General features: G+C 36.3%; 1 protein-coding gene across 2 annotated transcripts in view; it reads right to left on the bottom strand.

Annotated features, from left to right (window-relative positions):
- The window catches only part of fhip1aa (FHF complex subunit HOOK interacting protein 1Aa), a 39,538-nt gene that overhangs the window by 2,872 nt on the left and 13,677 nt on the right, over positions 1–22,989 (bottom strand). Inside the window, exons 2-13 of one of the 2 annotated variants that reach the window (XM_067441671.1) lie at positions 19,309–19,437; positions 17,524–17,644; positions 16,847–17,063; positions 15,004–15,696; positions 11,667–11,825; positions 10,397–10,483; positions 10,139–10,306; positions 7,580–7,659; positions 7,261–7,460; positions 4,760–5,707; positions 3,247–3,425; positions 584–698 (exon numbers count right to left, since the gene is read on the bottom strand). In XM_067441671.1, the coding sequence (XP_067297772.1) occupies positions 584–698; positions 3,247–3,425; positions 4,760–5,707; positions 7,261–7,460; positions 7,580–7,659; positions 10,139–10,306; positions 10,397–10,483; positions 11,667–11,825; positions 15,004–15,696; positions 16,847–16,951 (2,734 nt within the window). In that variant the 5' untranslated portion in view covers positions 16,952–17,063; positions 17,524–17,644; positions 19,309–19,437. The remainder of the gene's footprint in view (positions 1–583; positions 699–3,246; positions 3,426–4,759; positions 5,708–7,260; positions 7,461–7,579; positions 7,660–10,138; positions 10,307–10,396; positions 10,484–11,666; positions 11,826–15,003; positions 15,697–16,846; positions 17,064–17,523; positions 17,645–19,308; positions 19,438–22,989) is intronic. The other variant, XM_067441670.1, reaches the window with a different exon arrangement.

Genomic DNA, 22,989 nt, shown 5'->3' on the forward strand with positions numbered 1-22,989 from the left:
AGTCAAATAAAGATGATGTAGCGGTTTATATTGCCATAGAAAATACAGCAGCTGAAACTAAAAAAAAATGACTTCAATATTAAATAAAAAAAATTGAATAAATTTGATTCAGAGTAAAACACGGTGTGTTAATGTAATATATTATTTTGTGCTGTCAAATTAAATAAAATCACCTCCAAAATAAAAGTTTGTACATAACATTTTTTATTTTGGATGCAATTAATAGATTGGACAGCAAATTTATATTATTGCTATATATATATATACACACATCATAATATAATATATGTAGTGCTGGGCAATCAATTAGTCATGATTCAAAATAAATGTTCAAAATATATATATAAAATACAAGTGACACTACATATTATATTATATTATGATGTATGCAATAATGATGTTTCTTATATTATGATGTATCTCCATGAAAACAGCCTGGAACCAGGAGCAGACAACCACTCTGGGTCATGTTTATGAAACATGCACATATTGATCATCCTTAAAACAGTTTAGTTTTATAAATTTTTGATACATCATGTATTAAATAAAAAATTAGACTAAAAGGATATGAACATACTCTGACCTCTTAGTGAACTCTCTCTGGCCAATAAGCAGTGTTGAGCAGCTGTGAGGAGCTCAGGGAAGTCTTTATTATTCGCTGACCACTTCTCTATCTGGTTCTTCACTGAAGCCAGCACCTACAAAATGGAAATGGAAAGTCAAGTAGGGAGAACGAATAAACAAAATCTACATTCCTCTTGATACCATGTATTCATGACCAAGCTTACACCTGGTATTAAGATCCATTTCAGGTGATCCATCACAACTTGACAGTGCTGTATACAGATGGAAATAGTTCCACCTCATGAAATATCTTCATTATGTCTGTTATCAACATGCAGTGACTCCAATCATGTGAAGCACATCTGAAGTTCTGTAAATTCAGGTACCGGTACTTCAAGAAGATTTCTGCTTGACATATTATACTTGTGTAGTATATTTAGGAGAAAAGGCGCACTTTGTCAGAGACCCTCCCCTTGAAATTCATTTACAAGTGACTAGATCACTTAAAACTAAATCTCAAAACAAAGTATAAAGGTCTTTTCACACCAAGACTAATGTTAATTTGTCTGTTTAGACCAACAAGAACATTCAAATGCAAACAGGTTTTTCTTGTTCTAGTGCATTTCCATCACACTGCGAAAAATCTGGCCAGCCAATAAGATTTGTGTTTTTGGTCACATTGCTGAGAACCTCTGCTGTTAATCATAAATCTGCAACTTGGTGGTGCTCACGAACAGACTATTTTGCCAAGCGTCAGTGAATAGAATACATTCAGAACTGGCTCTCTTGTCTTAGTACTCATATAATTGGTGTTTGATGAACACCACAGCGAATACAAAAAACTTGGCTGTTTGGAAACACTTAAATACAGTTTAACTTCTTCATGACAAGCGGGTCTCAGAAGTGGAAAGCTCTGCTTCGCTGCCCTTGTCCAGCACCATATTTCTGCTTTTCCATAAGTGGCACCTACTGTCAGAGACTTCATTTAGATTTTCATTAAGTTCTTCTTTTTCTTCTAAAAAAAAATATATAAATAAAATTCTCTCATTGATTAGACAGATTTGCATGAGAAAACTAGACCAGATTTTTGCCAAGCATTTGTGTTGGTGAGAACAGGCCCTTAAACAAGGTCAAGGCTTTGTGTGGAAGCACATCTGTGTGTCTGCTGATATCCCAATGAAGCGACAGATCTAACGCATGCCTCTCAAAGACATGCTGATCAATGCAGTGTGATGTAGAATAACAAGAAAAAAGCTTTTGTAATGGGTTGAGAAAGCATCTGCTTTCACTATTGCCCCATGCATTTTATACCTGCTTTTAATGACATCGAGATGCGCCACTGACAATCCATATAATATTAGAGTTAAAGAGACAAAGGCTACATTCACAACACAGCTGAATGTGGTCCAAATCCAATTTTTTTATCCCCCAAATCTGAAGCAATGTTCACATGAGCTCTTAAATGTGCCCCACATTAGACATTGGTCTGAACAGGTGACATTTCTAAACTGACCTGCATACATAAAACCAGTCCTCGAACCAGGCACTTCAACCTTTTACTCTCAAGCGTACCTGCACTTTTTCTTGCGTATACCGCTACTTCTCGCTTTTATAACGGATCAATTGTCTGTTCAATATGACTGCGACTGAAGCCCAATTGTTTAATTAAGCTGCGTGTGAATCACTGTAGCGTTCACCAGCGTGCTCTAAAAGTGTTCAGATTTGCACGAGCCGTTCCTTTGCGACGCTGATGATAAAATGTGCGACCCATTTGAATTCTATTGAGAATGTAGTAAAACACTACAGACTACACTACTTGTTCAAAGTAGAACAAGATCTAAAGAAGCCCCTAAAATAACTGATGAAAAGAGGGGAAAACATCATCCTGCAAGCTTTTTAAACTCATGAAGACCACATTTATTAGAATTTATCCCTTTCTAAAGTATTTATTGTGGTAAAGTTTTAATGGTTGTAGAATTTATAATAGATAATCAGTTAAGGGAATAGATTTTTCACTAAATATGTATATTACACCTGTGGCATGTTGTAGCTATAGTTTCTAACTGTGTTGCTATGTTTCATAACAAATGCTGTGGATTATAAAAAAGAAAGAAAAAAGTTAACATTGGCCTGCATGGTAAAGGTCTTGCTACAAAGAAGTGAATAAACCCTTATTATAACAAATGCTATCGTTAAACTAAAGTTTAAAGAACTATGTTTTAAAGCTGAGTAAAAGTTAGAAAGAGCTTTAAAATATGTACCTTCTTGAATTATTGACTAAATAATCCCCCATAACCACGCCCCTAACAAAGTCCTGCCCCCTTTGGAGAGTAACAGAACTTTATTTTTTTTGTATAAAACATTCATCTAGTATGTTAATCTGAGTTAAAGAAATGTACTGAGCTTAATTGTATTGAACCTGATGTTTAGTGACATTCTATCTTCTACACTTAAATTAAGCAAGCAATGACAATGAATATTAAGTTAGTATGACTTAAAAACAGCATTCATTCAGACCTGACCAATCAAAAATCAGATTCATGTTTATTTCCACATATGAATGTGGGCTAAATCCAAATTGTAAATATATTCAATCTAAAAAATAAAAAAAAACAGTCTAATGCCACAAAACTTTCCTTACTGTACTAAGAACAGAGATGTGTATACAAGTAGATCAGATACCTGGTATAGTGAGCGGACACTGGGCTGGAACACCATATTTGTGTTGAGAAGGAAGGAGCGTAGCAAGGGCTGAGGGTAAGCAGCTAACTGAGCCAGGATGCCGGTCAGAAGCAAGTTCACATGGAGAGAGTTATTTTGCAAGTTTTCTAGACGAGACAGCAGTACACTCACAAACGGCCCTAAAAGAGACAAGAGCGAAAATCAAATAAATCAGCCAGATCACCACAAACCAAAATATCATTAAACTGAAGCAAACATTATATAATTCCAAAACTCTGCATAGTAGTTCATGGGGGCCAGAACTGAGTTCACACTTCATGAGATACTCAACTTGACCTTCCATTTCAAGTAAAAATCGTAAAATCAACATTTGTTGCAATCTTTCAAAATCGTACTTTGATTTAATTGCCATGCAAATGTAAAATGTTTGGGTTGTTTATATAACAGTTGAAATTATAGTATACTGTTTCATAGAATTTTTAAAATTAAGCAGACAAGTAAGGAATAATTGACAACGGGCCGTTGAATTATTAGAAAAATAATGCAAACCCGAGGTGGTGATTACTTCCGCGTCTCATCCAACGGCTCTTATGCTAGTTCCGAAACGTCATTTTAAAGCTGGTAACGGAGGCTTGAGCCGTTGATAGCATTCTAATGCAGTTATTAATGAAGTTATTAGAGAGATAGAGAGAGAGAGAGAGAGAGAGAGAGAGAGAGAGAGAGAGAGAGAGAGAGAGAGAGAGAGAGAGAGAGAGAGAGAGCTTGTGGGAATTAGGCTCCCTCTGTGTATCTCTAAACAGCGCTGTTATTACCTCGCTAGTGAAAAAAATATCATGTGTAGCCTTTAAGTTGCTTTATTATTTTGTTTTTTTTAGTCCTGTAATTTCAGTTAACTATGCAAAGTGATATGGAACTGTAATGCAGTAAAAAAAAAGAACTGCCTGGAACTACGTTCGCTGTGCATTTCCCAGAAAATAATTGCACACTTCAGAACGTTCATCAGCCAATCAGATTCAAGCATTCAACAGCCCCGTAATATAATATACATTAATGTAGTAATGTAGTATTCCATGTCTAATACAGTACTTGTTTAGCTGGTTCAGGTGTTTAATTTGGGCATAGAAAAAAACAATTGACCCTGGCTGTATCTGAAATCACACCATAAGCCCTCATTAACTATTCCCTATATTAGTCCACTGAATGAGTGAATGAAAACAAGTGAGCAAATTTAAACACAGTGTGTGTGCTGGATGTGCTGTGGACGACATCATCTTGTGAGACACGGTCTGAATGTACATCAGTTATTAAAGTGCATTATGGAATTGAATAAGTGCACTTAATAATAATGTCTACTATAGTTTTGGACACCACTACAAATGATCGTCATCTCAAAAAGTGCACTGCCTAAGTGTATAGTGGGGCAATTTCGAACTCAGCCTCTGGGATGAAACAGTGCATGAAAAACAATGTAAAATAATTCCAAGGATTTAGCAAAATATAAATGTTTTCTGACCTGTAAAAGGCGCAGCATGGCCCTTACTCCCACTGCGAGGTTTGGTCCCAAAAGGAGATGATAACTTTTCTGCCTCTGGTGTCTCTGGTGAGAAAGACTTAAAGTCCATTTCATCTTCCTCATCATTAAGGAGGTCTGTAGGACTCTTGAGTTCACAGTCTGCTTTTGCTGGACTACTAGGCTGTGCACCCAGAGTTCTAATCAGTTCCTCATACTGGGCCATGAGGTCCCCCCCTTCTGGACTCATTGACATGTGGTCTGATTGTGACCCTCTCTTTTGACTTTCTTTTCCATCTACTGGGGAGCTCAAGCCATTGCTCATTGAAGATTCTGAATGTGTGATATTTTGAACAGTTCCGTCTAACACCTCCTGCTCTGCTGGTTCAGTAGGTCTGGATAAGACATGATGGTTGTTACTAGAGTCATGGGCATCCTTCTGAGCTACTAGATCATAGACCATAACATCATTCTGGAACTCAGACTCTTCAATGTAAGAGCCCTTCACAATCATAATAGCAGTTCTCCTTAGTTCTTGAATGTGCTTTGGGGGTTCTTCCGGGGTGGGACGAGTCTCCTGATCTTCCTCTGGGTGCAATTGTGTTGGACAAGCATCATAACTATCATCCCACTCCAGCTCCAGCAATCCAGGAGTAGCAGTGACATCTTTGACGGGTGGACCTGAGTGTTGAATCTGATTTGGGGTTTTCCTGCTGGTAACTGGTGGTCGAGTCTTACCTGCTTCTTCCAAGGTACTACGCTGGTATTCTTCTGGAGGAGGGTTCTCACCGTCGTATGGGGCGGACCACACACGGCACGCTTGCATACAGTGACTGATGCTGTTTTGTGCATCGCACAAGTAGTGCAGGTAACTGACATCCAGGTAGATCTCTGAGCCAATGACACAAGTGTTACCGGAGTCGTCCTCCTCTAATAGGACCTCCTTTGATTCTAGAGGAAGATATACAAGCATATTAAAGATGTAATGAACTGCCTTTTTTATACCGTTATCTAAGGTCAACTTATGACATTCGCATGTTTTTTAAATTCAAAAACATCCTAATGAATAAGTAATAGGCTATTTTCTACACTGGTTTTGAGGCTCTCTCCAAAACACTCTGTTTTGATGGGCTTGCTGCACTGAAGACTTAGAAGTGAACGCCCACGGCTAGGATTGGATAAGATGTACATATTTAATGAGCTTATGCTCCCCTGTCAGTTCACATGAGGGAGGGATGGTTTTGAAAGTGGCCGGAATAATTCTCTGACGAGGCTCACTCTCAAAACATATTTATCAAACAAACATAATGATTTCTCTCTCATCCACCCACAATTGATTTTTTTTAATTACTTGGCCCGCCCGATCGGTGGATATTACTATCGCATATAAAAAACATGTTTTACTCACATAAGTGTGCTGCACCATTCCTGTCGTATGTCTGCAAATCCAGTGTCAACCTGTGTCTTTTTTACAAACGATTATCTTGCTATTTTCAGCGTGTTTATTGCTCGGTAACGCAAACAGCTCCACGAGTCGGTGGGCGGGGCTACAGAAATAGCGTACACATAGAGGCGGCGTTTCACCATTCTAATAAGTCATTTATTTGAGAGCCTCGTTTTCTGGGCCTGGTGTCTATAAAAGCTTTGCTTTTACTAACAAGCAAGCTTTCAGCTCTGGAAACTTACAGGATATTCTTATATTACCATGACCTTTTATATATCAAAGGCTCAAAGGAAAGTTGATTTCCCAATTCATCACCCCTTTAAAAATGTTGTTGACACCCATCTCATTACATTTCATGACCTCTTTTTGCACAAATACTGATCCTAACAAAAGTAGTGCTCTGGAATTTGTATCAGCTTGTAAATACTTTAATAACAAGCACAGACATAAGAGGATTACATAGTCTGGAATGAAGAAATAAAGTTGATGCAGTGAAGCATGTTGCAGATTTAATCCATAAGACGGAAGTCACCGAGACATGAATGGCATTTTAGTCTACAAACAGCCCACAGAGCAACTGGAGTCCAGTAATCTGAATCAATTTTGATCAAGTTAGTCAACAAATTTTCAGCACATAGTTTTGTAAAGACCAAGATAAAAAGATGCATGAAATCATATTGCCTCACTTTTGACAATGAAACCCGAAAATACTTTTTTTTAAAACACCTTTAACAATTCCTATGCATTAATCTGGGACAAGAGTGTCCACTTCTTGTGCCTGGAGGACCAATGCCATGGACAGTTCAGCTCCAACTTGTCCAAATACATCTGTCTGGAAGTTTCTAGTCATCCCGTAGACCTTAAATTAGCTGATTCCGATGTGTTTAATTGGGGTTGAAGCTAAATAACAGGACAGTGCCCCCCATGCCAGGAGCAAGATATGTCACCCATGATCTAGGTTATAAGATTTTAAATGTTTTGATATTACAATTGCATAGTATACACCCTACAACCTTAAATGACAAAAGGTTCCATAGGATGTAATGAAACTACATTATACCTATTGTTCCTGTATGGGAGTCATCAGTGACTTTTGACCACAGGATGGAATCCAGTTGTCTAAGGGGAGGGGGGATGATCTCTGGAGAGCAGCAGGAGGGTGTAAGGGCTAGAAACTTGGCAGCCGATACGGAGTAACAGTCCCTCTCTCGCAGGACTCTACGCTGACTCAACATCATATGGTTACAGGGGATCAGGTACCTATGGAGGTGAAGGAGAGAGACTACTTATAGAGCCACAATAAATGCACTTTAAATGCTAATTTTCTCAGAAATAGAACTGAGTAAATAATAATGAAGGGTCTGCAGAAGTATACTCACTTGAAAATCAACTGGAGCATGACATCCTCACAATATAAGCCAATGAGAGTGCGGAACAGAGCCAGAGATACGGTGCCAAGCTGGAACAAAAGTACAGCCTTTAAAACACACTACTAAACAAACAAAACAGCTTAACGAAGACACTAAATGTTTAAAACCAAATCAAATTGATGTAAAACATGATTTCTTATTAATCTTGGATAAAAGTTGACTTTATCGTGGATAACAGGATGCTTGAGGCTCAGTGCTGTAGGGTGTTTTATTTGATTATACATGCTGTGAAAACTAATATTTGACTTCAAATATTAGTCTTATGTATTATAAAGAATCTGCAATTGGATAACCTTGACCTTCGTTTTTCTATCCAATCTATCAACCACTTCTAACAGGGATTCATCATTCATTCTTTTATCCTTATATGACCTTCTAGGCTCATAGGCTGGAACTTATCTCAGGTTCTTAGGCCAGAGGCAGGGGAAAGCACCCTGCACAGATGCACGGCCCATCACAGGGCTCTCACATACCAACAATCTCACACGGGCAATTTTTACTCCTAACTTGCATATATTTTGGACCGTGGGGGAAACCGGAGTACCCAGAAAAAACCCATGCTGACACGAGGAGAACATGTAAACCCAACACAGAGAGGACTCCTAGGTCAGCCAGGGCTTGAACCAGGGACCATCTTGCTGTGAGTCCAAAAATCATAATTTAGTAACCTTCATGTCATTCATATATATATTGCAATTACAGTACAAGTCATTTACCTACCTGCTGTGCATGTGTATCATTCAATTTGTATAATTGTGAATAAAACCATAACTTAAATCTGTTTATTATATAAATTGATTATGTCTCTTCAGAAGACTTTGACTAAACAGCTTGATTTATATGGATAACTTTTATTATGTCTTATGAACCCTATAAAACTTGAACATTTTGGTGGAATGATATTTAATGGCAGAACAATAATCTCTCAGGTTTTATAAAAAATTCTTAATTTCAGTTTCAAAAATGAACAAAAGTCTTTTGGGTTTGGAATAACATATAAGATACATATTGAAGGATATCTTCAAAAAGTAGATTTCATTAATTTCACAAATGTTTTCACTAATTCCATTCAAAAGTGAAACTTGTATATTATATGCATTCATCACACCCAGACTGATATATTTCTAATGTTTATTTATTTTTATTTTAATGATTATAACTGAGGAAACTAAGGTTAGTTTAAACCAGGTACTGGTTGTTTGACACTATGTGCAGGTGCCAAGTCCTGTTGGAAAGTTAAATCTGCATCTCCATAAAGTTGGTCTACAGCGGGAACCGGGAAGCATGAAGTGCTCTAAAAATTCCTGGTATCCGGCTGTGGTGACCCTTGACCTAAGAAAACACAGTGGACCTACACCAGCAGATGACATGGCACCCCAAACCATCATTGACCAATCCCAACATTGATTGTGTCCCTCTCCTCTCTTTCTCCAGACTCTAGGACTCTGATTTCCAAAGAAAATGCAAAATTTACTATCAACAGAGAACATAACCACTCAGCAATCGTTTTTGTCTTTAGCCCAGGCGAGACACTTCTGATGCTGTCTGTTGTTCGAGAGTGACTTGACACAAAGAATGCAACAGCTGAAACCCATGTCTTGCATACATCTGTTCACAGTGGTTCCAGGTGCAGTCCACTCTTTGTGAATCTCCCCCACATTTTGAATGGGTTTTGTTTCACAATCCGCTCCAGGGTGCAGTTATCCCTATTGCTTGTACACTTTTTTTCTACCACATCTTTTCCTTCCCTTTGCCTCTCTATTAATGTGCATGGACACAGCTCTGTGAACAGCCAGCCTCGTTTGCAATGACCTTTCGTTTCTTACCCTCCTTGTGCAGGGTGTCAACAATAGTCTTTTGGACAACTGTCAAGTCAGCAGTCTTCCCCATGATTGCGTAGCCTACAGAACTAGACTGAGAGACCATTTAAAGGCCTTCGCATCTGTTTTGAGTTAATTAGCTGATTAGAGTGTGGCACCAGGCGTCTTCAATATTGACCCTTTTCATAATATTCAAATTTTCTGAGATACTGAATTTGGGATTTTCCTTAGTTGTCAGCTAGAATCATCAAAATTAAAAGAAATAAACATTTAAAATATTTCAGTCTATGTGTAATAAATGAATACAATATACAAGTGTTACTTTTTGAATGGAATTAGTGAAATAATTAAACGTCTTGAAGATATTCTAATTATATGACCAGCACCAGTAGTAGTTGCCCATTCTCAGGGATGGGGTACCCAAATTTAGAGAATTGGGCAGATAGAGATCCATTTATCACCATCAACTGTTTTATTTATTATTATTATTATCTATTTTAATTCTTACAAATTATATTCTTATTTCTTATGCATATGTTATCACTATTTTAATTAATTTCTATGTAAAGCACTTTGAATTGCCATTGTGTATGAAATGTGTTATATAAATAAACTGGCCTTGCCTTACTGTTTTTTTTTTAGATCATTTAATGTAAATGGCTAACATACAGGATAAAATTGTATTTACCTGAAAGGGAGTATTGATGCGGCTGACTAGTGTGTCTAAAATATGCACACTGTCATGGCGATGGAGCAGGATGAAGCGGAGGAAGGTGTGCAGTAATGCAGGTTCAGAAACACTGCGTATAAACAGGTCCAGGTATGCTGTTGTGGTCATCACCTCTTCAAGTGTCAGCTACAGAAGATTAGATTGCTTGAAACCAAATCTTATTTATATCAGCTGTCAGATCTAGAAAAAAAACCAAATTGCTCATGCCCAACTAACCTTGTGTAAAGCCGGTGCTAGAACAGGTACCAGAAAACCATTATGGATGTAGCCAACCAGCTGGTCTCTGATGGAAGAATGGGCAACCTGCACACAATGCAAGGCTAAAATGAGATACATTCACAATGTAAATGTTTTTTTGTTTGTTTTTCTTTCTTTAACTTGGCACATAAAGATAAGGGACCTACAATAATGTTTATTTAAAAGATCAACCTTTGTCTCCGGACATAAACTTCATTCTTTCTGAAGTCTTGTCTGATTCTAAATTGATTATACAAATATAGCCCAGGGGTGAGCCAGCTAACAGGGAACGTTCTCAGAACGTTGGATAACGTTCTCTGAAAGTTCTCTCAAAGTTATCAAAAAATGTTCTTGCAGTAACGTTATTAGAACATTGTGCCAACGTTATTTGCTATTGAGTAATGTTCTAAAAACGTTAGCTATAAAACTTTATTCTTACATTGTTAGTGGAACGTTTTAAAAACGTTACTACATTAAAAAAGTATTAATCATTACAAATTAGTCATACAGCTTTTTTCTCAAACTTCAGATACATAATTTGTATATCCAGAGACAACTTAATGACACTTAAATGCTATTTTCGTGTACATATTACTTTTTTTACAATCAAAAAAAAAGTCTAGTAAACTAATTATGTATTAAATATAAATGTAATATAAATATAAAAGTCAATTATAAAAGTGGTTTTAGCTTTTTTTAAGAAAGAACAAGATGTCAATAAACAAAAGCAAGTACATTAAAGGAGAAAACAGGAATATTTTATTTGATCATACTCCACACCCTTATAAGAACGTTATTTAACATTCGTATTACCTAATGAGAACGTTAATACAACGTTCCACAAACTGGACATTTCAACGTTCCTAAAACATTCAAAAACGTTTTATAACTTAATAGGAACGTTAGGGAAACGTTCTTATAACCTAAAATTGTTAGCTGGGTAGGGCCATCTTCAAGCCAAGTTTAGCTCTTATTAAAGATGAGTGTAGATCATGATCAGAAACCCGATTAGAAATCATTATGGATAAAAATCGAATCGTTTTGAATCGAAAATCAATTATGAATGGAATCGTGGCCTCAATAATCGTGAGATGGTAAAAGATTCCCACCCCTAATGATCACTAGAATCTTCCAGGAAGGTGTGCTGGAGCTAAACTCTGCAGGAAATTAACCAGGAGCAAGACTGCAAGAAGTTGCTATGAACAACAATGCAGTAGTGCAGCAGAAATGTAATAGCACTAGCACAAACCTGTATGACAGCGTTGCAGAACTCTAGGGAGTTAAGAAACTGCACAAGAGCGGGCAGTTGCTGCCAGTCTTCACGGTGCAAACAGTGCCACTCCTCATTTGGTACATCTAACTTGGTAGGTAAAGACGAGTAAAGCCCACTCAAACCTGTAGCCAAAACCTTTAAATGAAAAAAAAACATTACATGTGTTACTCCATTTCATTCATCTGCAAACATAAAAATGACCGGGGTTGATCAACACTATTGCTTTAGTGATGCCAGGTTTATAATGTATGAATATTAAGCACATTTAATAGCCGAAATTCAAGATACAACATGTGAACATTTGAAGAAAGACAATCATTATGTAATAGCACAACAATCTTTAGTTGCATGCTTTCTGGCTTCATTCACTGGCAGATCATGTGAGGTCACAACGGGCTGAGAGTCCATATCTGCTGCCAAATTCTATTGAGGTTGAGGGTGATGTCATTTTAGTAAGAAGGGTACTCATCCATGGTGTAACTGATTATGCAATTATCTCTAATGACTTTACATAAGCACATACTGTGCTGCTGGATGCCCTGACAGGGCCCACAGAGGCAGATTTTCTAAAAGGAATTTTGTTTATAATATTCAGAAACAAATCCATCCATTCATGAAAGATTTAACCATTTTGACTGTCTACACTGTTCCTTGACTAGAATTCATTGTGATTTCATAAACAGCCAGAAAAAAATGACTCAAAAGCGTTAATCATGCTCAGGCCAAGTTATAATGAGCATATCTGTTAGTTTATAGTGATGATGAGGAGGACACATACAGTATGTGTACATTCAGTTCCAGTTTTTATTTTGTTCTGTTATGTTTAACTGGCCCAAGTTAATGAGCTGTGTTATGGATGAAACATTTGAAAAGTGAATTTAGGCATCTCAACATGCATTCTCACTTTGAAATGTACTAAAGATTACATTTAGCATTGTTATTAAATGTTTTTAAAGATCATTTTATGTGAGCATGATGACAGCAAAAGTAATCTAAATTATAAAAACAGGGCAAATGAGCATGTACAATTAAATATCCAATACAAACAAACAAACCGCTATAACATGCATCTTGGGCAATGTTCAGTTCACCCTGACAGTCCAAATAGAATTATTTATGTTTTGTGTATCTCTAAATGATTGACTGTCCACACACACTAGGGATGTCATGATTATAAAATTTGGGTGACGAATAATGGTCTTACAATTAACAGATTATGATGATTATTAGTCTATTTTAGGGCTTTGCCGAATAAAGGGCATTGTCATACCTGTTTGTGCACTAAATAATTGTCCCAAATTATTGTAATTAATTTCATACTTTGTAAGCTCTCACTTTGCAGTGTAAGCTTAATACAGTTAACACCTTTAAATATAAGTTATTCATTTAATTCTGTAAATAATAATTAAAGTAAGAGAAAACCCCCCACACTGTAAAAAATTATTTAGAAAAAAAGTTACCTGGTTGCCTTAAAATTTTGAGTTCATTGAAATTAAAGTTTTAAGTTGATACAATGAACATTTTTTGAGATTCGACAACCTTTATTAAAAGATTATTAAAAGATTTTGTAAGCATATTGGGTAATTGTTTGTGTTTTATTTCTGATGATGCAGTGAAACATGCCAAATAGTGCTATTTTCATGATTTATCATTTTTTTATGTGGTTCAGATACAATAATATTTTGAGTTTCTATTTATTAAACAAATTTCCTTCTTTGTATCAACTCAAATTTTTAATTTCAATAAACTCAAAATTAAGGCAACCAGGTTACTTACTTTTTTTAAGTTAAACCAACAAAAACCAGCAATATTTTTTTACAGTGCAAAAAAACGATTTGACCAATCACAAAAAAAGACAAATGTAATAAAATATATATTTAATACAATAATATAAATGTAATAACTGTGATAATTACATAAATAATAAATGTTTGATATATTTACGATAGGAATGTTTGATATAATTACGATACATTTATTAAATATCTTCATGAAACATAATCTTTAATTAATATCCTAATGATTTTTGGCATAAAAGAAAAATCAATTAGACTGGGTAAACCCTGATCTGCCGGTGATTCGATTTCGCCCTGCAACTCAGTCAGATAACCTGTACATTAATTTATCCTGCTTCTATTACACTTTTGCGGGAACCGATTACAGACTGGCTTATCCGCCTGGTGCGCTATTGGCGGGTTTGACATGATGAAGGATAGAGAAGCGATGGATCGTTGCCTGTTGATTAAGCCCCTATCCAATTGTGTACAATCTTTTGAATAATGCTCATTTATCACACCTCTTCTGCAGTAGAAAATACATAGCAGATTCTCCAGACCAATGTTCAATCTTAAATTGAGCTTAGTCTGGTGATAGCCAGACAATAAATCAATCAGTTTGACCCATACAATGTATTGTTGGCTACTGCCACGAATATACCTGTGCAACTTATTACTGGTTTTGTGGTCCAGGGTCACATATAGATTAATCTTTGTTAAAGCTGTGTTTGTTTTGTGATTAACATTAATGACATTAAGTGACAGCAGCCTACACTGTAAAAAATTATATGTTCAATAAGTTATGACAACATATGTTTTTACATTGTTTTAACTAATCAAAATAAGTTAAGAAATGTTAAACTTGTTTTTATTAGTTATACAAGATGTAACATTTTTTTTAAGTCAGTTTAACATCATTTAAGTTGAAATAAACATCCAAGTCGATTGTACTGCAAAAGTTCAAAATTTGCCTTTTTTTACAGTGTATAAATATCTGCTGCTATCTAAGACCAAATGCATTGATCAAATATAATGATACACATGCTATTTTTTTCCAACTGTTTACATTCACTTAAGATATAACCAACTGTGTTTGTAAGAATCCAATCTGAGAATTTCAAACCATATATGAATGTGGCTTAAAAACAGATTTGTAAAAACAGTTTAATGATGTAATGTTTTTTTTTTTTTTTTGTCGTACACTGGCTAAATATATTTGGATTCAAATTGAATATACACAAGATATGATTTGGACTGACAGTATTAACAAGGCTTTAATTGGGACATTGGGATTCAATATAGTATGATGAACATGTGAAAGGGGAATGAAAGCCAAATGGAAATTCCTTTTTATGCACCAAGGTCCCTAAAGACTATTTAATTAAATGGTAATTTAGGCAATGCACAGCATTAAATAAAGTAAGCCCAGCAAAGCAAGTAACTTGGATTCTGCCCAGAAGTGCCCACGATTATCCAAGTAGCTTAAAGAGAGAGAAAGACTATACAGAATAGGAAGACCTACAATAATAGGCTCATACCGGACAGAAATAGGTGTTCTCTGCAATGTGTTTGGCCACAACATGGTTTTCAGCAGAGAGAGCCATGATGAGCAGAAGTGCATCCCTGGCCTGCTGTCCAACTGACCCTTCCCTGTGTATGAAAGGGATGAGTAAGGAGAAGATGAGGAAATTAGCAGCTCCTTGGTCCTCGCTTGTATGGAAAAACAGCTCCAGGACTGATGGGTCTTTAGCCAGGACACAGCACAGCTGGTTCAGAAGCAGTACGAGTTCTGTCTCCACAGTGGAAGAGCGTGGACCCGACGGGGAGTCTGAGCAGGACGATAGGAGCATCATCAAGGGCTTTAGTACAGGTTTATGATGAAGTAATGGCTGCCTTGCTTGTCCGATCAGCATCTCATACATCTTCAATTGCTCTATTTTCATTTCATCTGTGAATTCTCGCCTCAGGCTCCAGATAAAAAGTCTCTCCAACACGTTCTCCATCACCACAAACTCCAGGATGGGCCCCATGGCTCCATTTTGACCACACTCCTCTTCCATGAGGAGGAAGAGCATGTGCTCTACATAGTTCTGCACAGCGCTGGCCTCGTCACCAGGGATTGGACCAAAACGGAAGCTGCCAGGTCCACCACCCCCACCAAGACTGTGACTTCCACCCAGACCACCAACATTACTGCGCAACGGGTCATGCTTCTCTAGAATCTTCACCACCTGAGAAAATGTCAAGAGATTAGAGGTCGTTCAAGCTGGAGGGAACAGTCAAATTCATGGTTATTATTAATACTGGAATATGTTTGCTTATTAAATCAGAAGTAGTGAAAGCTGCTCAATGATCATTGGCAAGTACCAATGATCAACTGAAACAATGAGCCCCCTATCTTTGTGCTTATCTATTACCATTGCAACAAAACTCAGAGTCAGGTGTGTCAAACTGAGATTTTGTTATTTACAGAGCAAAGGAACAACCTGAAGGCTGCAGGAAGAGGAAGTGCAAGCAATGGCAACAGAGCTCTTAAAGTTTATCACTCATCAATGCTAAGTAAGCAGGAAGAGGTGAAAGAGTGAAAGTGTTAACTAATGCAACTGAGTACAAAAATATTCAAATGATTTGATATGCCATTACCAATCATACTAGCTTGCGTTCAGAAAACCACCCAAGTTTCTGTCTTTATAGTTTCTCTAATGGCCTGAACTTGTCTTCTGTACCCAAACAATGCCTCCTATGTTCTGGAGCATTCTGCTGAATCAACAGGAGAGGTCAGGAACCTTATTCACAGTGTAACGTCACAACAGGATAGCCTGTTCTAAGACCAGTCTAATCCAATTAAATTAAATTATTTTAAATGGTCAGAAATATAATATTTCATTATATACACAATAATACCATTTAAATGGAAATATGTTATTTTTAAATTGTGTTTTATTTTATCATGATGCTACAAAACTCAAAAGTTAAAAAAAAAAAAGTAAAAAAATACTTACATAATATAACTTTTTGAAGGGTTTGAACACTTTTCAACAAACAACTTATTTGTAAAAAAAGATTTGCATTTATACAAATCATCTAATCATACACAAAATCAAAAGCAAGCAACCAGGCTGTATAGCAGGTAGTAATGGTTATTTTCGGTCTATCAGTTATATACTGCATTGTAAAATAATCTCCCCTTCAGAGTTCCTTTGCATATTATTTTAAGAAAATATGCCACTCATATGGAGGTCACAATGACGTTTTAAAAAAAAATATTTTGCCAACAATAGCACCATGTGTACATAAAACAGAAGAGAAATAGCATTTCATAGTTGAAAAGAGTGTTGTTTATATTTACGCAGAGCACATGAGGAAAAAGATCATGCATACCTGCGCCCAGTGGTTTTTGAACACGATCATGCATGTTTCAGGGTCCACTCCTTTCAGGACCAGTGTCTGGGTACCTTGGTTCCCATCTACAAGCATGGATGTCATTTTTGTGCCCTCACAGCCGGACTAAACCACCATGTTCAGGTTGAAGGATAGAGCTGATGCCAAATTCTAACTTAACGTGGATAACTGCATGGTTGTATTAGACACTGATTACCTGCAGATGAATACAAATCGCAAGCAAGATTATTAAAATGCCTGATAAAAAATGTATTAAAAAAATTAATTGAACAGTATTAATACATTTAGAAATTAAAAAAGACGTCAAATAAAGAATACATATTTAATAAATATTTATATATATTTTTTTAAATAAAAAAGTAAACGGTAATTAACTAATTTATTTATTTATTTGATTATTAATTAATAAAGAGATCAATAAATACAAATAAATAATAAATAAAATAAAATAAAATAAAATAAAATAAAATAAAATAAAATAAAATAAAATAAAATAAAATAAAATAAAATAAAATAAAATAAAATAAAATAAAATAAAATAAAATAAAATAAAATAAAATAAAATAAAATAAAATAAAATAAAATACTTGGAGTCCTGGTGCGGGACGAAGTACTGGCACAGCACAAACCAAACACTAATAGTAACATCAGAGAACCATTATGCTGCGGTCCGTTTTAAATGTGCATCGCTTTCAGTAGATGTCTTGGCAACAGCATTGTGTCATCTTTAGAAAACCAAAGCCTTCCAAGTGGGATTTGCTGGGATAATGTGGCTGCCTAAACAAAAGAGCGACTTCTTTATGCTGCCATAACTTATAGATGCTAATTAACAACATGTGGATGTGAGCGTTGTGTTATGCAATATCATACATGTTACGGCTTATGTAATGCTTCCTAAAAAAGAAATTGTAGCAATACTGCATACTGCCAAGCTATTTTTATCAAATCAATAAGCAGACCCACAGCCTTAAGCATTTAGATAGCAGCTATTGGCTTAAACCAAATGCATGTGCAAGTACCAGTGATTATAGATGGACACAAAGATAATCTTTGTCTCTAGTCAAAAATGCATGTGGGGGAGTATTATCTATAGATTTTGTGTGTGTGTGTGTGTGTGTGTGTGTGTGTGTGTGTGTGTGTGTGTGTGTGTGTGTGTGTGTGTGTGTGTGTGTGTGTGTGTGTGTGTGTGTGTGTGTTGTAAAAGATGAGCAAAGGCATAAACAATGGCATTCTTCATAATCCATGTTGTCTGGAGATCTTTCTATCTAAAGAAAGATCGCACCTCCAGGAATGCAGTGTAAAATCATAAAACATTAAGTAATTATCTCAAACTGATGAGATGCATGCTGGGGTGCTGGCTGGGATGCTGTTTAAACTTTTAACCATTTGACCATTTTTTTGTTTTGTTTTTTTTCCTATAAATAAATAATGATGCCATGCTAAATGCAACACTATGAAAAACATTATTATTCCTAATAACAATGGTCAAACTGATCAAGTTTAAGAAGTGTTCTCCATCTCAGCATCAGCATGTGTAAACCCAGTGCCTAAAACTTTTTGCCAAACCTGCCAATGGCTGGTGACTAAAGAAAATTTACCAGCCATAAATATGTTTTACTGCCCATGAAAGAGTAAAAACAGGTATTAATGACAAAAATTTGACAGCGACAGTAATCAAATGTAAAATATCACTGGCTGCATAGTCTTCACTAAATACATTAAACATATTAAGCCTTATTAAAATAAAATAAAATAAAAATAAAAATTATTCAGATTTTCTCTTTGTCTATTGTGGTTTCATTAATGACACCAACAGCGGCAAGACTATTAGGCTGCTGTCACTTTAAGACCTGCAAGTATCCAAAATACTGATACTGCAAACAACATTTTATTTCCCAATTTGGAAAGGTGTGTTTATGTGTGAATTGGTCCTTTTAAGCGCAGAAGATGTGAAAGAGAGCTCAATTCAGTATTCGTATGCGGTCTGAAAAATGGCTTTCCTGAAAATTTAAAGTCGCAAGGGTTAAACTTCCGTGACAACTGTCTGTTCCAAGCGACGTTCTCACAACATTGAATTGTTAGAATTAATAAAAATGTTACCAGCCATATGCTGACTAACACTGTTTTATATACTTGTCAATGGTGTCAATTACTCCCATTTGGCACTTGTTATTTTGGGCCACTCCGAGCAGGACCCTAAATGAGTGCATCACACACCACAATTGAATCTTTACACAACACTAACCAGCCAATCAGCAGACAGAATCCATTACCCATTATGAATTAGAACCAATCCGTGCAGAAAGCTAAATATAAAATATAAATGTAACAAAAATAGGCAGATACACATATTTTTGGTTACACGTGGGGCTGTCAACTCTCACTATTGCACAGAAACCCAGAGGGGAGACAGTCAGAATGGATTATGAATTTCCACCTACCTCAGTCAGGCTACTGCTGAAAGCTGCTGCTGGGGACAACGTTTTTCGTAAGACATAAAACATCCACATCTTCAGAGGGTTCAGGAGCTCTTCTGAGACGTGTAGACTGAGATCTAGTCAAAGGGGGCTCTGAAAAGATGATAAAAAAGGGAAGAACTGCTTAGCTGTGCTAGTGAGAGCAGTGCGAGTGAGACAAGCAGGGCCAGGAAATGGCTAGATGGATCAGAGCAGTGACAAAGAGCTTTAGAACGGTAGGCTACTGCAGAAGAGCGGGAATGAGAATGAGGAAGACACAAGAAGAGGAGGTGGGAATTCAGAAATGCAGAGAGGGGGAGAAAGGGATAGAGGGAACTAGTGTCTGTGAAAACCTCCAAAGTGCAACTGCATAAAATCTAAAATAAAAGTTACTTTTAAATACCAATCAATAAATGCAGCTTTAAAAGATATGGTTAAACTGCTGGGAATTATTTTTTCCTTCCTTTGTAAATCCATTGTCTATAGGACAAGTCATGCAGTATATCTAGAGCATGAAATCAGAATATTAGAATTTATTCTAAAGGATCAAGTGGCACTCCAGACTGTGGCCCTCTGATGTTTAGAAATGCCTGCTGAAAGCTTTTTGCATCACAGTAATAAATTAAATCTGATTTAATCAAATTTGCTCAGTCTAATCAAAAGTCCTTTGCCATGCTAAATTGCGATGCTTTTGATTATTTGTTGAACAGTGTGTCATTGGAGACAAAATACTTCATGGCAAAACAAACATAAATGTCCCATTTGCCCCAAACTCTTTTTTTTTTTGTTTTTTTGGCCTGGCCTGAATAGTCATGGCCAATATTCATTAGTTATATTTGCAACAGGAACTGACACATTTTACATTGCGTTTTAGCAGTGGTTTCCAATCATGGTCCACGATCAACCCCAGCACTGTCTACCTAATCAAACACACCTGATTTTTCTCAACAAATTGTTAGTAAAGACTCGGGCTGCAACACGAAAACTGGAAAATGCTGCCTTCAGCAAACAAATTTACACATAGGAAGACATCAAGATCCAATGTTAGCTTCACTTCCTGCCTCCTGAGAGACCTTTATCTGATCGATTTTAAGGCAACATAGATGAAGCCTTTGCTGCCTTTGCTATCCTGTTCATTCCATTCGGTGACAGCTGAGCTAGAAAAATAAAGATGACGTCTAAAAGTTGCGGTTGCTGGTCAGTTAGTGTGTAAATGTACATATTGAGCAATGTTTTCCACTTCTGATGTCATTTCTTGCGAGAAATTACATCTGTAGTAATTAAATATTTGTTTAGATCTCACCAAAGCTCACTTTCTTTTGCCGTATAGAGTGTAGCTCATTAAACTGTTACACTGCCTCTGAAGTCTGTACGAAATCAGTTTTGTGAGGGGCCTTTGTGAGCAAATGCTGCCTTAAGCTTGAAACATAAGAACAAAGAAATTAAATGTATCCAGAATAATGTACACATAGCCTCAGATTTCGCAAGTGTGAATGACAAAAAAAATGAATTTACTTAAATTTGTTGTAGATCATTAAACATGAGATTATGATGCCTTTGGAAGTTCCCTTACATGATGTGTTTATAATATTCATGTAATTTAGATCAATAACAAGGCAACTAGGGGTGTAACAATTTGGTTTAACAACGATTCGATTCATATCACGATTTGAGGTTGTCGATACGATTCAAGGACGATATTGGTTCATTTAGAACAATATGATCTGAAAGGATTCAGTGACTTGAAATCGATTCAATAACTTTTTAGCCAAAAATTTAAATCAGTGACTGAAATAAATAAGTGCAGGTGAAGTTTCCTATAGATTCCTGTTTTTTCTTTTAAGGGAATCAGGTATAATAATCATAATAATAATAATAATAGATTTTATTTATAATGCACTTGAATTAATTATGGATATAAAACAAGTGAACAATTAATGGCAAATGTGTTCACATTTTATTTGAATAAAGTGCAACCAACAGTTTAGGTTAAATTAACAGGAAGTTAACCTTTTCTGCTCTCATTTTCAACAAGTACAGTAAGTGCAACCAACATACTACTACTGCTACTTCTGCTTGTTTTTCACAATAAAAATATTACAATATTAATATCAAAAAAATTAAGTGCAACCAACATCTCTTCAGGTTGAATGAGCAGCGGCTGAACCTGCTACTACTACAAACAGCGAGTGACTTCTTTAGAACATCTCCGTCTTTACTAAAGCCAAAATGTCTTCTCACACTGGACCGCAATGGTGGCTTGATAATTTCTCGTTCATTGCTGTTTTGTTTTCTTTGCGCTGCTGCTGGCGCGTGGCTGACGTCACATATAGGCAGACTGGGCAACATTTAATGCCTTTATCATTAAAAGTGCTAAGAAAAAACATCCATATAAAGTCTGACATGCTTAAATCAAATGCGCCATTTCCTATTATTGATACAATCGATTGACTACCTTTTAAAACAATATTAGATCGAATATGTCGTCCGGAAGGCCAACTTATCAAGCACAGATCGATGTTGTTGTATCATAGGAATATAAATCGATACATCGATGTAATAGATGAATCGTTACACCCCTAAAGGCAACCATCTTCAGTTTCAGACACATACTGCAACTGTGCATCAATGCACAAACAATGTACCAGTGTGTGTAAATGACAAGTGGACAAGACATCTACTGTTAAGCATATGAACCTGGCTATAGTGACTATTAATCTGCATTACGCCACATGCCTGACCTTTACCAAGTGATCCATTTGACTAGACACAAATCACATTCAGTTATACTGTTGAAATGCTACAATTAAATTGAGCTTCAGATAAAACTTGGTCATGTATTGCAATAAAAAGCAGCTTACTTGGCATTTCTCAAAGTGATGCCTGGACTGAAAAAAAACACACAAAAAAAAACATTTTTTAGAGGAGGTCCAGATGCAGTACGCTCACAGGAAATTACTAGGGTAAGCGTTCTGTTATCAGAAAAACGTGACCCATATTGCACATACACTCATTTATCAGTGTGAGAGAAGGGTGGACACAGAAAGCCTCTGGAGAGGAAGCTACACTGGATTCTTGATTTTGTTCTACTTTTTCAAAGAGATCAGAGGAGATACTGGGACAAAACTGGGACAGAGGCCTTCTACAGATATTAGGAAATGACTTTCCTGACTGAGAAGCACAGATGTCTAATCTTAGTAATGATCTAGCATGTGGGTGTATGAGAATGAAGTCACTCATGTTGAGCACACCGGATCTGTGTTTACCTCAGATTAACAGCAGTTATCCAATTATGGTCATTTAGTTAATTATGTTAATTCAATACTTAAATCTACTTCCTGGGAAATTACAAACCACAGAAAAGAATATTTAAGGTAAACATATAATTCAAAAAGACAGTCTCACAACACATATCCTTTTTTGCCTGCTTAGGACTGAGAAACTGATGTTTATCTGATCGCCAATGCTTGTCACATCCTATAAAAGCAGGTCTGAAATGACGTCACCCTTTAACTGTCATGCCACACCACTGACAAACAGGTTCCATGTGTTTGTAGTCACACCAAAACTCACAGGACCTCATAAGAGCACCTGTTCCCATACAGGGGGACATTTTTTTCTCAAAGTTTAACAACCGAGATATGGCAAAATTGTCTTTTTTTACAA

The sequence above is a fragment of the Pseudorasbora parva genome, chromosome 4, assembly GCF_024679245.1.
Source record: "Pseudorasbora parva isolate DD20220531a chromosome 4, ASM2467924v1, whole genome shotgun sequence".
In the NCBI taxonomy this organism is placed as follows: Eukaryota; Metazoa; Chordata; class Actinopteri; order Cypriniformes; family Gobionidae; genus Pseudorasbora; species Pseudorasbora parva.